The sequence below is a fragment of the Misgurnus anguillicaudatus genome, chromosome 21 (assembly GCF_027580225.2).
Source record: "Misgurnus anguillicaudatus chromosome 21, ASM2758022v2, whole genome shotgun sequence".
NCBI lineage: Eukaryota > Metazoa > Chordata > Actinopteri > Cypriniformes > Cobitidae > Misgurnus > Misgurnus anguillicaudatus.
In genome coordinates this window covers 36,560,061-36,572,531 of record NC_073357.2, presented here as the reverse complement: position 1 = coordinate 36,572,531, position 12,471 = coordinate 36,560,061, and the positions used below count along the sequence as shown (strand labels likewise).

At 38.1% G+C, this 12,471-nt stretch overlaps 1 protein-coding gene across 2 annotated transcripts in view; it reads left to right on the top strand.

Annotated features, from left to right (window-relative positions):
- Nucleotides 1-12,471, top strand: part of fto (FTO alpha-ketoglutarate dependent dioxygenase) — a 168,566-nt gene that overhangs the window by 59,748 nt on the left and 96,347 nt on the right. Inside the window, exon 7 of one of the 2 annotated variants that reach the window (XM_055205505.2) lies at nt 2,581-2,700. The exons of the other annotated variant lie outside the window; for it this stretch is intronic. Within the exon in view, the coding sequence (XP_055061480.2) occupies nt 2,581-2,700 (120 nt within the window). The remainder of the gene's footprint in view (nt 1-2,580; nt 2,701-12,471) is intronic. 2 annotated transcript variants of the gene reach the window in all.

The window sequence follows — 12,471 nt, the reverse complement described above, 5'->3', positions numbered from 1 at the left end:
CCATTGAATCTGATTAGACCATTAGCATCACACTCAAAAATAACCAAATAGTTTCAATATTTTTCCTATTTAATACCTGACTCTTTTGTAGTTGCATCTTGTACTACAACCAACTGAAAATTAAAAGTTGCAATTTTCTAGGCCTATATGGCTAGGAACTATACGCTCATTCTGGCATAATAATCAAGGACTTTGCTGTCGTACTATTGCTGCAGCTGGCGCAATGATATTACCCGAAAATAGTCCCCTTGGTAACTTTCGATAGCTGGGAAAAAAATTTCAGGCGCTGCGTAATATCATTGCACCTGCTGCAGCCGTGTTACGTCAGCAAAGTCCCTGAAAACCATAAAAATCAAATGTTTAACTCTAGGGGAGCTGGAAAATTAGCATATTTTCAAAAAAAGGTGGAGTGTCTCTTTAATGCTATATGCTAACGTTTAGATTGAAGTTCTATTATTGACATTACAGTTACGGTTTGCAGGTCCATACTAATAATCACAAACTTAACCACTCAGAAACGTCTATTTTCAATCTCCAAATAATTGATTGATCCTCAAAATCTTTATCTTTATTTGATACAGGCTCAAACATAAGGTCTGTTTACACACACAGAGAGCTACTGAAATAAGCCTCTGAGCAACAGACAATCAGAGCAGAGCTCAACTTTATTATTCATGACCCTTTTTAATAAGGTAAAAATACTATTTGATTCTGGGGAGAAATCATACACTGTAAAAAATACTTTGCTGCCTTAACATTTTTTGGTAAATTAACTTAGATTTACAAGTCATTTCAACAGAGATGAGTTGTCACAACTAATAAAATATAGTTGAGAAAAGTCAACTTAATTTTATAAGTTATAACAACTCACCTGAAGTTATAACAACTCATCTCTTGTCAAGATAAATAATAGTAAGTTGAAATTACTTGTAAATTGATTCAACAACTTATTTTTAAGGCAGCAAAGTATTTTTTACAGTTTAGTGTTGTAAATGGACATGTGAAAACTGTTTCTGGATTTTTTTTCATTTAATAAAGCCACATGCCTTCTATGTAGATATCAGAAAACAATATAACAATGCATTCTTTGGCACCTTCAAATCTCAAGTCAGCAGGTTTGTTTTAAAAATTAGGTTTTAAGGAAGGGGCGCACAATTTTTTCCTTATTTTCTTACCATTGTTACTTGGGGTTGTGGTTAGAATCACTTTTTGTTATATTTTTAGACCTAATATTTTCCAGATCTAACCGCAACCCCAAGCGACAATGATTAAAAACAGAAAAAAAATGAGAAAACAACACATAAAATGGCAAGAAACAGAAAGTCGTGCCATGGACACCGGAAAATATTTATAGAAATTTGTGCGAGTGTCACAAAAAAGACATTTCGTGCTACGGACACAAATATATTAATTAAATTTTGCGTGACTATATGCGTCAAATGTAAGCTTTCCAACTAGCATGCATGTTGCGTAGCTATATATTTTTAAACAAGGAGGAAACTATCTTTGAATTTTGTACTCATCGCATGCTGTTTTAGTAAAAGTCATTGGGACATCTCACATGAGGCATTAAGTTGCATGTAAACATTTTTGATCTTAGTATAAAACTATTGCATCTAAGACAGGTAATCTCTAATATAGCTTTATAGGTCCGTAGGTGTGTGAGAAAGTGTGTGTGTGCATTTGAAAGACTGTTTGCATTTGTTTTGTTAAATAAGTGCATGATTGATTGTTGTTGTTTTATGTGTGCGTACTGTGTCCGTTGTCCTCTAGAAGCATGCACAGCTACCTATGTTTCCTTGTTATCGTGACCTTAACGTGTGCGTTTAGCTTGGAAAATCACTCCCAGCACCCCATGAAAATGCCCTTCTCCGGTCTCCCCACCTCACTGACTTCAGGTGACTAGCGCACACTCCCCTATGCCGCTCTGTTCTGCTGCTAAATTGGCCACTGATGGATGGATAGAGTTTGATAAATGGATGGACGTCTGGACTGGTGTTGTTTCACAGCGTGCTGATATAATACAGTACACAGAGGCCAAAGAGAGGGATAGTGAAGAATGACTGGAGCAGAAAACATTTTTGTCCAACAACCACATTTTACAGACTATCAAACACACTCGACTGCTGTTTTTTTGCTGCTGTTAAGTAAATGTCAGCTGCTCGCTGTGGTTTGACCTCTTGTTCAAGGACTGGACTGGCTGAAAACAAGGTGAAGGTTTTATAGAGATTCCTAGTTTATAACCAAGAATATCAACAGCACCATGTCTGCAATGCAAAAATGTTATATTTTACTAAAAGTGAGGAGTTTCACATATGTGAAGAAAGCCATCAGTTGTAATTTATTATTTTTATTCCTTAGTCCCTTCCTCATTTATCATTCAAACTGTACAGTATGTACACTGAATATTTTGAGATTCAAAACAACAGAACAAGCTGTCTAACCTGCCTAGGTTTACAAGTTTTTTTTCTAACTAATGGAAAAACATTTTTAACCTTTTTTTTTTTGCAATTCCATGGTGCACCACCGCAAATCTTGCACACTGCGGCTTGAACATGTTGATCCTCTGTTGCTCCTCAGGTGGAGTTTGAGTGGCTGAGGCAGTACTGGTTCCAGGGCCGACGTTACGCTCGATTCTGCAGCTGGTGGACTAAACCCATGGAACAGCTGGAAAATGACTGGAAGGAGATGGAGCGAATGGTAAGAGTGATGGAGTGAGATGTAAACAGGGCCGGAACAGAATCTGTGGCCAGAGTCAGAACATCCGTCATTCACAAAGTACTGCACGCTATGCTTTCAGCTACCAATACAGTGTCAAACTTTCAGCACTGTTTAATGCATTTTGCTGATTTCATCCAATCCCCCACCAAATAAAACTTAAAACGTTGCAGATTCTTTGGGTAGCCAAGCCATTAAAAAAATGGAGATAGTAGACAATATGAGGTTTTTAAATCATTTACATTCATGCATTTGGCAAACACTTATATCCAAAGAGACAGTGCATACATTTTTTATCAGTACATGTCTTTTCTAGAAATCAAACCCACAACCTTTGCTCTTCTAAAACAATGCTCTATCAGTTGAGCGACGTTCATACTTTTTTTTATCGAATTCTCCATTTTTTATTACATCTTTTGAATGTCATTCAAACTTTAGTAATTTAGTAACCCCCACTTTAATAACAGTTAATCACAGTTGATCAGTACTGTCAGATTGAGACATGTTTGATCCACATGTGCTTGTTGAGAACACGTCTCTGCAGCTTGTTTCAGTAGGGGGCACTGTTGCATCATCTTAGTGTCTCTCTCTCTTTCTTTGGCTCTTTGAGCAGTAATCACATCTAATGTGCTGCTGGGGCTAAGGACCAGCTCTGGAGCCAGCCGCAGTGTGTGTTTGTGTGTGTATAGAAATGAACCACCGTGTCTTACTCGCTCTGTGATATACTAATTCTCCCTTCATCCAGAGACAGTACTCTGATATCCACCAAACATTTGACGTGTTTTCATTTTTTTGTTCTTTTAACAAATAATATATTTTATATAAATTGTATTATGTATTTAATGCATTTCCATTTTAAAGTATAGAAATTATATTTATTTAAATTATTACAATTTATAGAATGTCTTATTAAATTATTTGTATGTTTATAAAATACACATAAGTATATTAAAAATTAAATTCATATTTTTAACTAACTGCATACAAGTATATAAAAATGTATAAATAAAATACTTAATTTTGTCATATAATATAATAATTTATATTAGACTTATTAAAAGCAAAAAAACAGTGGAAAAAATCTAAATCTTTCTTTTAAAATCTTTTTAAATTTCAGTATTTATTCTTTGTCATTTAATATTTTTTTCGAAAGAAAAATAGTAATCAAAAACGTTTTGAGAATTTTTTTATTATTTTTATCTTTCTCTATTTTTATTTGTGTTTTTGAATAACATTTAACGTGATGATCAGTCCGCTTTCTGCATTTTATAAGTTGTACAGATAGAAAATTCCCAGGATTTGTTAGAGCTTGAATAAATCTCTCATGAATGCGAAAGCACTTCGACAATAAATATTCATTTGAATTCCTAATATCTGATATTTTCACGGCTGATTTAAATTCATTTAAGTATGGCAGAGTGTTTGTATTATTTTAACAGACAGTCATGGCATTTAACACAGACATGCGTTTATCTCTATTCTTGGGAATAGTCTCCCTCACCTTCCTGCACTTGTCTTGGTTTCGGCCGTCTGTGCGAGGCCGGGGTTTTGCCGGTCCGTGTCTTTCTCTGTGCGTTCACCCTCTTCCTGATGTTTATTAAAACGCTCCTCTCCCGTGGGGGTTTCTCTCTTTCGTTTTCCTTCTCTCTCTCTTTTCTTGTCTCTCTCTCTTGCTCTTCAGGCTGTTGTGATGCAAATTTTCACCCCTCCATTTGAATGACATCCTGATAAAACAACTCTCTCCCTCTCTTGCTCGCTCGCTCGCTCTGTGTGTTTCTCCCTCTCTTTCTCTCTTCAACCTGTACATCATGAATTAATGTGAGCTGCTTAATGGAAACAACGTTGAAAATATGGCGGCAAATAGAAAAGAGGAAAGATGTGTGAAGGATAGACATTTAAATGTGCCTAGTTTTTCTTCTTGATAAGATGAGGTAAATGTTATCAAACATCAGGTCTCAGGCCCCTCTCCTCAATTTCTCCTCGCACACATACACGTCTGGTCCCTACAGAAAAGCTATCGTACTCCTCATACACCACTGACATTTATTTAGTTTTTTTAACAATGACACACACCCTTTGTGTCTCTTTTTATCGTGGCACAGGAGAGATGGTCTATATGCAAAATATTTTAAATACCAGCATTTAAAAAATATATTTTCTTTTTTTTTGCAGGGGTTGAGGGAGAGACAGTCTGTTAACTAGTCTGTCTCTGTGTGTCTATAACAATGTTTTAGCTCTAATGTGTCACTTTTTGCTACTTCTGTCGCTCATAGCATCACATCAAAAGCTTTTCTCTCTGTCTCTTTTCTGTTTTGTCATTTCAAGCCTGTGTAAAAACTACTGCATGTGTGTTTATTGGAGATTTTGTCTACTCGACAGATAAATCAATTGAGTTATTTACTATACAGTATATTAATTGTTGGTCTGTTTTGTTGTGTAGTGGCCATTGCATCGGGTCTCACTGTTTTTACAGCATCTCACGGCAGAAGTGTTGCATTTTTAAAGGTTTAAACGGTTGTTTTAGAAAATGTATTACAATTTTACATGTGTCTCAAGACAAATCTGTTTTATTTTGTAAATTTCAGTGTACTGTATATAGTGTTCACACAAAAGCTGCACTGATAAGTTGCACTGTAATCCCAAAATTAAACCGATCCCATTAAATGTTTTAAAGTGGGATCAATTTGTCTTACAATACTTTCTCGATCAATTGTTGCGGTCACTCACAAGTATTCAAAACTTAAATACTTGTGTTAAATACTTGTTTATAAAAGACTGTGGGAAAGGTAACCAGCTGTATCTTCTTTTCCACTTCAGCGGTCTGTTTATTTGTGTGCGCACGCGTGTGTGTAGGGTCGTGCCCAATAACCATTTCATAATTTCATCCTCTCTAGCCAATGAAAGAAAGAGAGCGAAAGAAAGCGAGCAATCATGACTGCAGGGGTCACCATTGATATCTGATTACGTTATTGACCCAGCGTGTGTGTGTGTGTGGCAGACAGGAAGGTAAGGACCTCTCTCCCCAGCGAGAGACACAGGCAGAGAGTGAGGGTCAATGTAAATGTTATTGCAGTGTGAGCTCATTTGATCAAAGCCACTGAAAGGTTAAGCGAATCCAATCTGGTTTAGTGTGTCTGAGGGCAGGGGGTGTATATGTGTGGCTGTGCAGAGAGGCAGACGCAGTGAGGGGATTATCGTATAGCTGGTGAAATGCTGGGTATGGTGTGGAGCGCTTCTCTCTGTCTCTAATGCGTTTAGACAGCAATTGGCCTTAATAACCTTTATTGACTTGAGTAGGTCAGTGCCAAGGATCTAATTATTCAAGTGTATCAATTTCATCTAGTTTCGAGCTGCCTCGTTCTGATAATTATTTTAAGGTCGACCGGGGCAATTAATCTCTATTCACTTATTTGATGAGTTTGTAAAACATTATAAATGTAATGGCTTTGCTGCGCGTTCTCATCATAAATAATATTACAGATTTGCTTATTGTACTAGCGCAGGCTCTCGGCACTTTTTAAGGCTGCAGAGGTTTTCTTCTGGTATTCGCCTACGCTGCGAAGCTCTTTACGTTTTTGTCTTTGTGTTATTATTTTTATTATTTTTAAATCTGTGCATGTCAGGACTGTGTTTTACTGTTGTTACTACTCTGTGATCAATTTGATACTAGGAAAAATGTGGCTTTTGGTAGTTACAGCCGGAATTCCACATGGAGCAATTCACCCGTTGTCTTCTTTGTGGCATAATAATAAAAAATATGTATGTGAAATAAAAATAATAGCATTTATAGCCTCATGTTTTGTGTGTAGTGTTTAAACTAGCCATCTGCAGCGAGTGTGTGTTTTCTGTGCGTGTGTGACTGCTGATTTTTTAAAATGAACTTGGCAACACGCATTGTCTTTTTTCCTTTGGAGACATTTCTCTCTCCTTTAATTTTCTCAGGATAGAGGAACAGTTGTCTCCTGTCAGAGCAGAATGAATCCCACTTTAATCCCAGACCTGGGTTTCTCCTTCGGTTCACCTGCTTAAACAACAGAGCAGTAATTACCCTCCCAATTTCTCCTATTACACTAATAAACGCTAAATAAAGCGGCTTCTAATAAATTTCACAGTAAGGGATGGTTTTTACTGGAGAATGAAAGAAGAAATGAGGAGAAGAAAAGAGACAGGATAAAGGGGGGCAGAAGAGGGAAACGGCGTACAGTAGATTTTGCAGGCAAAAGGTATTTATGATTCCCTTTGAAGTCCTTATTGAACAGGGTAAGCTGAATTTAAGCAGGCCGTGATACTGGGGAGGGTAAATACTTAAACCCCTTTGGAGAATTTCATGCGGTGATATGTCACTTGCAGGCTGTGTGTTTGTGTTTGTGAGCGTGTTATTCGACCTATAGAGAGAGGGTAACCACTAGCTTTTTACCTGCATACAGATTCTTTGGGCAACCAGGCTACTAAAAGACAAAGCTACATTTTTTTGGATGGGGGCTCGGTGTCTATAGGTCTGGAATCTCTTGAATAAAATATTATAGGATATTTATAAGTGCACACACAGACAGCTAACACAAATATCCAGCTTCATATAGACCTTTTCAGCAGTAACAACATAAACAAGCGGCTGTCGCGGTCCGCATGAACTTCCGGTAAACTCCGCTAAGAATAAATAACAACAAAGTACTTTAAATGTAGTTTAATTATATAACAAGCAAAAAAAAACAACACATAGATTACCTAGGAAACCAAAACGTGTGTTATTTTCGATGAGGATTTTGTTTAAGAGATCAGTTTAGCAACTAGTCAGACCATTAAAAAAACGAAACTGGAAGTAAGGTTCGGATCCAGACGTGTATCACGTGCGTCCGATGAAACCGTATATACCATTAACAATTCTATTTTACAGTATTTTACTGTATCTTTTAAAAAGATTAATAAAAGTGCTTTTAATGAATACCTAATTACTGGATTTGAACATAGATAGCACTAGATACTCAGAAATGTAACATCATTTTACTTTTGTATTTTTTGAGCTTGTAAAATATTTTTTTTTATTACTTTTAGACAAAAGTTCTGATTACATATTTTCTGCCAGTTCCTTTTGGGTTTTCTGTACAATTATTTATTTATTTATTATTTGATTCAGTTTTGTGTGGTTCATAGTTTGCCATCCCCTAACCTGCACATTCACATGCTGTTTAACCGGGCAGATCTTGGCCAGAATAATCAACAAACGATCATAATACTGGCCCAACCTATTCTCCAACTATAACGATTGCTTTGGTTGTTTGTCCATTTCATCAAATACGACCAATAGATGCATTTACTAAATTAGCGCCTCTACAGGCAGCCGGTGAAACTTAATATATATTGGTATAAATTATATTTTGGGGTATCATTTTGCTATGATGGGATAAGATTTTTTAATTTAAAGGAACACGCCCATATTTTGGGATTTTGGCTTATTCACCGTGTCCCCCAGAGTTGGATGGGTCCATACATACCCCTCTCATCTCCGTGCGTGCTGCAACTCTGTCTGACGCAGCCCCCGCTAGCTTAGCTTAGCACAAAGTCTGGAAGTGAATGGCTCCAGCTGGCAAACTGCTCTCAGTGAGTGACAAAATAATGCAGACATTTTCTTATTTATGTGTTGTGATTTGTATGGTCACACCGTGTACAAATAACAAGGTCATATGAGACACAGACATCTTTTAACAGTATACATACTGGGAACTATATCCTCAGAAGGCGAAGCACTGATACTTGGGTTGAGTGATTTGCTCGCAGCACCCGAGAAGCCCCCTGATGAGGAGCAGAGAGTTCGGTCAGAGTTGTGCAAATCACTCCGCCCGCCCATGTAGCAGTGCTTCGTCTTCTGAGAATATAGTTCCCAGTATGTATACTGTTGAAAGATCGCTGGGTCTCATATCACCTTGGTATTTGTACACGGTGTGACTATACAAATCACAACACATAAATAGGAAAATGTTCACATTATTTTGTCACTTATTGGGAGCAGTTTGCTAGCTGGAGCCATTCACTTCCAGACTTTGTGCTAAGCTAAACTAGCAGGGGCTGCGTCAGACAGAATTACAGCACGCACGGAGATGAGAAAGGTATGTATGGACTTATCTAACTCTGGGGGATACAGTGAATAAGGTAAATTCCCAAAATCTGGGCATGTTCCTTTAAATCACCAGGATTAATTGTATTTTATTACACATTACACTATTCAGGCATTAAGGGCAAATAACATACCCATTTATTTATTATATGATATAAACACAGCATACAAAACAGTCACAACTTTTTAAAAATGTGCCTATAAAATATTCCAAGTGTACCGAGGTCAAACAATCTATTTATTTGAAAAAAAGATGCACAAGTGATGGCAATCCAGTGTTAATATCAGATCCAGCTGTTTCTCAATGTCAAGGATACCTCCTTGGCAGGACTGGTCCTTACAAGTCACTTCCTTCAGTGAAACACGTAAATGGAACAGGCAAGCAATTACGTCAGTGAAAAGGTCTTCAGCGCTGCGCCCATAGGATTGTGGGTGATTTCAGAGCGCGAAGGCTACACATATGCATCCTTTCCTGTATATGGGATATTTCTCAAATGAAGGACTCAGCCCTTGGTTGAAATTCCGAGGATCCTCCACATTGGAACAGTTCTTTGACGAATGCAGATGACGTAGCATCCTCGAAATTCTGGCTTCCGAGGATCCTTCCTTGACATTGAGAAACACCTACTGATTCAAAAACTGCTGTCAGAAGAAGCGATGATACATCATCTATGATTGTGAAAAGGCATTGGCTCTAGTGTGTCTCGTGACTGATTGCATCATTACGTTAGCTAAGAATGTGAAGCACTATTGACTCTTGTGACCGACTATGTCAAGCAGGTTTATGTTTGAATGAGATCTGACTGTGCGTTTTGATGAGTTCTTTATATAATGTAATCGTCTGGCTTCAGTTTGCAAGGTTTGCAATGCGAATGGTTTGTAATACTTATATACCGTTTTATGTAATAAATACCGGTGATTGTACTTTTACTTGCTTGTTGTGTTTTATATGGTTGAGAAGTGGTTGGGTTTAGGGTATGGGTAGGGTGGGGGTAGATGCTCCAAAATATCTTTAAAACCATAAATGTTTATGAAACACATTTCCACATTTCCACATTCATAAAATTAAATGTGTCTAATCTGATGTATAAGGCAAAAACCTTAAAACGTAACAACAGGTTGTGCTACGGCCGCTAGAGGACACTAATCCCTTAATACATCACTTTACATCGTAATAAGGTGCTTGCATTTTATACAATATTGTTTTTAATATGGATTATCATACAGCCCTGTTTTTATTGTGTTCCATTATTGAGTGTTATTAGTATTGTCATGTGCAGACGTTTGAGTGTTGATTGTAACTCAGCGCGTGCTGCTGGAGCAGACCGTCTCTGACAGCAGCTGAACTCTTTGAAGTGGAATTTTATTTTTCTTAGAAAACCAATAAGTGCTTTACGATGCCTGATCTGTCTTATCTCCCGAAACCCTCCTCGCACTCTCGATTTATTTAGCGCTTTGTTTATTTATTTATTTACTCTGCGTTTTTTCGAGCTCCCTCCTTGATCACCGAGATAAGCAGTTGAAGAAAAAGAGAATGAGATGTGGAATTACAGAGCATGACTGATGAATCAGTGCTGGGGTTTACACACACACAACATACACTGCACATACATGCTCCATAAAATCCACAGGGAGACCAACACAGGCACACACACGCACCTGTCAGTCAGGTGGAGCCTAACCTTCTTTCTCTCTCTCTCTGTCCTATGTGTCTATCTATCTCCTCCATACTGTCTTTTAATTCCTTAAATTCACACTACGTTGGGGCTCTTAACTGAGTTAAGCCACGGTTCAGGACAATAAGGAAAAGAATGGGCGAGCACGATGACAAGTCACTGTAAAATTGTAGGATTCGCTTGAAAAATCCCAAAGAAAAGAAGGAATTATAAGAAAGATATTACAGATAAAAGGTTTTAGGAAGCGAAAGGGGCAGGAAAGAAGATATGAGAGAGAGGTTCTGAAAGCTCAGAGTTTACAGTGAATGTGTAAGTTATTCTGAAGTGTAGTGGTGCTGATGCATACTAAGAAGTTGAAGTCTTTGTTTGTTTGTCTTTGGACAGACGTTGAGAGTGAGGGATGACGCCCTGGCTGAGATGAATAGACACTGATGTGTTTGATAGTAAACATCCACTCTCTATCTTTCTTTCCAAAGGGAAATGTTCCTGTAGAAATCTGTTATGATCTCATCACTTTCAACTCACTCTTCCACTCTCCGTCTCTCCTGGTTTCGCAAAGGTTCAGTGGAAAATGACGGATGATTTAGCGACTAAACCAAATTCAGCAGCTTGCACTAAAACAGAGGAGACTTGACCACAAGAAAGTGAAGAGCACATTTTATCGGCAAGGACAGTTGAAATTGTAGCAGTTTGGTCTCTTTCTGAACGACAATCGATCCTCGTATAATTTCTTTGGTGTGAATTTTTTGAGAAGATACATCAAGAAATGCTAGATGTTGGATTTCATTGGGATGGCTCTTTGTTATGTGTGCTGCAGTAGGGATCTGTTGTTGGCTAGGAATATCTGTTGGGTGTGTGATATTGTGGTTTGCTTGTTAAATGTTTGAGATATTGGACCATGTAATCATTTCCAGAATCCACCAAGTTTTAGCAGGTCAGAAATCGCAAGAGTAACACTGTTGTAATGCACTCTCTTTTAATGCTGACCGGTTTCAGCAGCAACAACACAAACAAACAGCTTTTGTGGCCCGAACTTAACTTTCGGTAGACTTCCCCAAAGCATCAAAGGGGCTGTTTACACTTGGTATTAAGATTGTGTTTTCAGCAATCGGATCACAAGTGGACGAGAGAGACACATCACGTTTACACCTGGTATTTAAATCCGTCCCTTTTATCCACTTTCGACCACTTCTGTCCTGAATACTGTGAGAGGCTGTTTACACTTGGCATTAACATGCGTTTTTATCGATCGGATCACAAGTTGACGACGTTAATGCCAGGTGTTTTGAGTTCGTCCAATTTCAACCACATTCAGAGGTAGTCGAAACCCCTTTCGATCGGATTGCTTTTGGTTGTAAACGCACATGTGGTTGAATGTGTTAGAACAGCCATACGCGACCGCCTTCTCTCCGCCCATTTATCTAATCTGAGGTACTGAGCACAAGTTTTACGTCTTTTCTGACTTCTGGCTTGAAGATACGGTGAACAGCACTATTTTTAGCCTTTCATTGATACAACTAAAGGGGCTGATCTCCATAGTTTCGTTTTTAAAGCGTGTGAAAGTTGCATGATCTTATTTCATCAATTGCGCTGAAAATTCAGAGAAAGCTCTAACATATACACGAACAAAACACTGTGCAGCATGTTTACTTGCTAGACAAACACGCGGACTCCGACGTAATATTAGTTTGCGTCCATATGAACTCATAATTACTCCCGCTCGCGTTTGAATGACAGCTGAGAGACTCACCCACCGTCTCACAGACCACCCCCTCACAGTATTCAGGAAAGAAGCGGTCGAAAGTGGACAAAAGAGACGGATTTAAATACCAGGTGTAAACGTAATCTGTCTCTCTTGTCTACTTGTGATCCGATCAATGAAAACACATCTTAATACCAAGTGTAAACAGCCCCTGAGAGGGGGTGGTCTGTCGAGATGGTGGGCGAGTCTCTCCGCTGTCATTT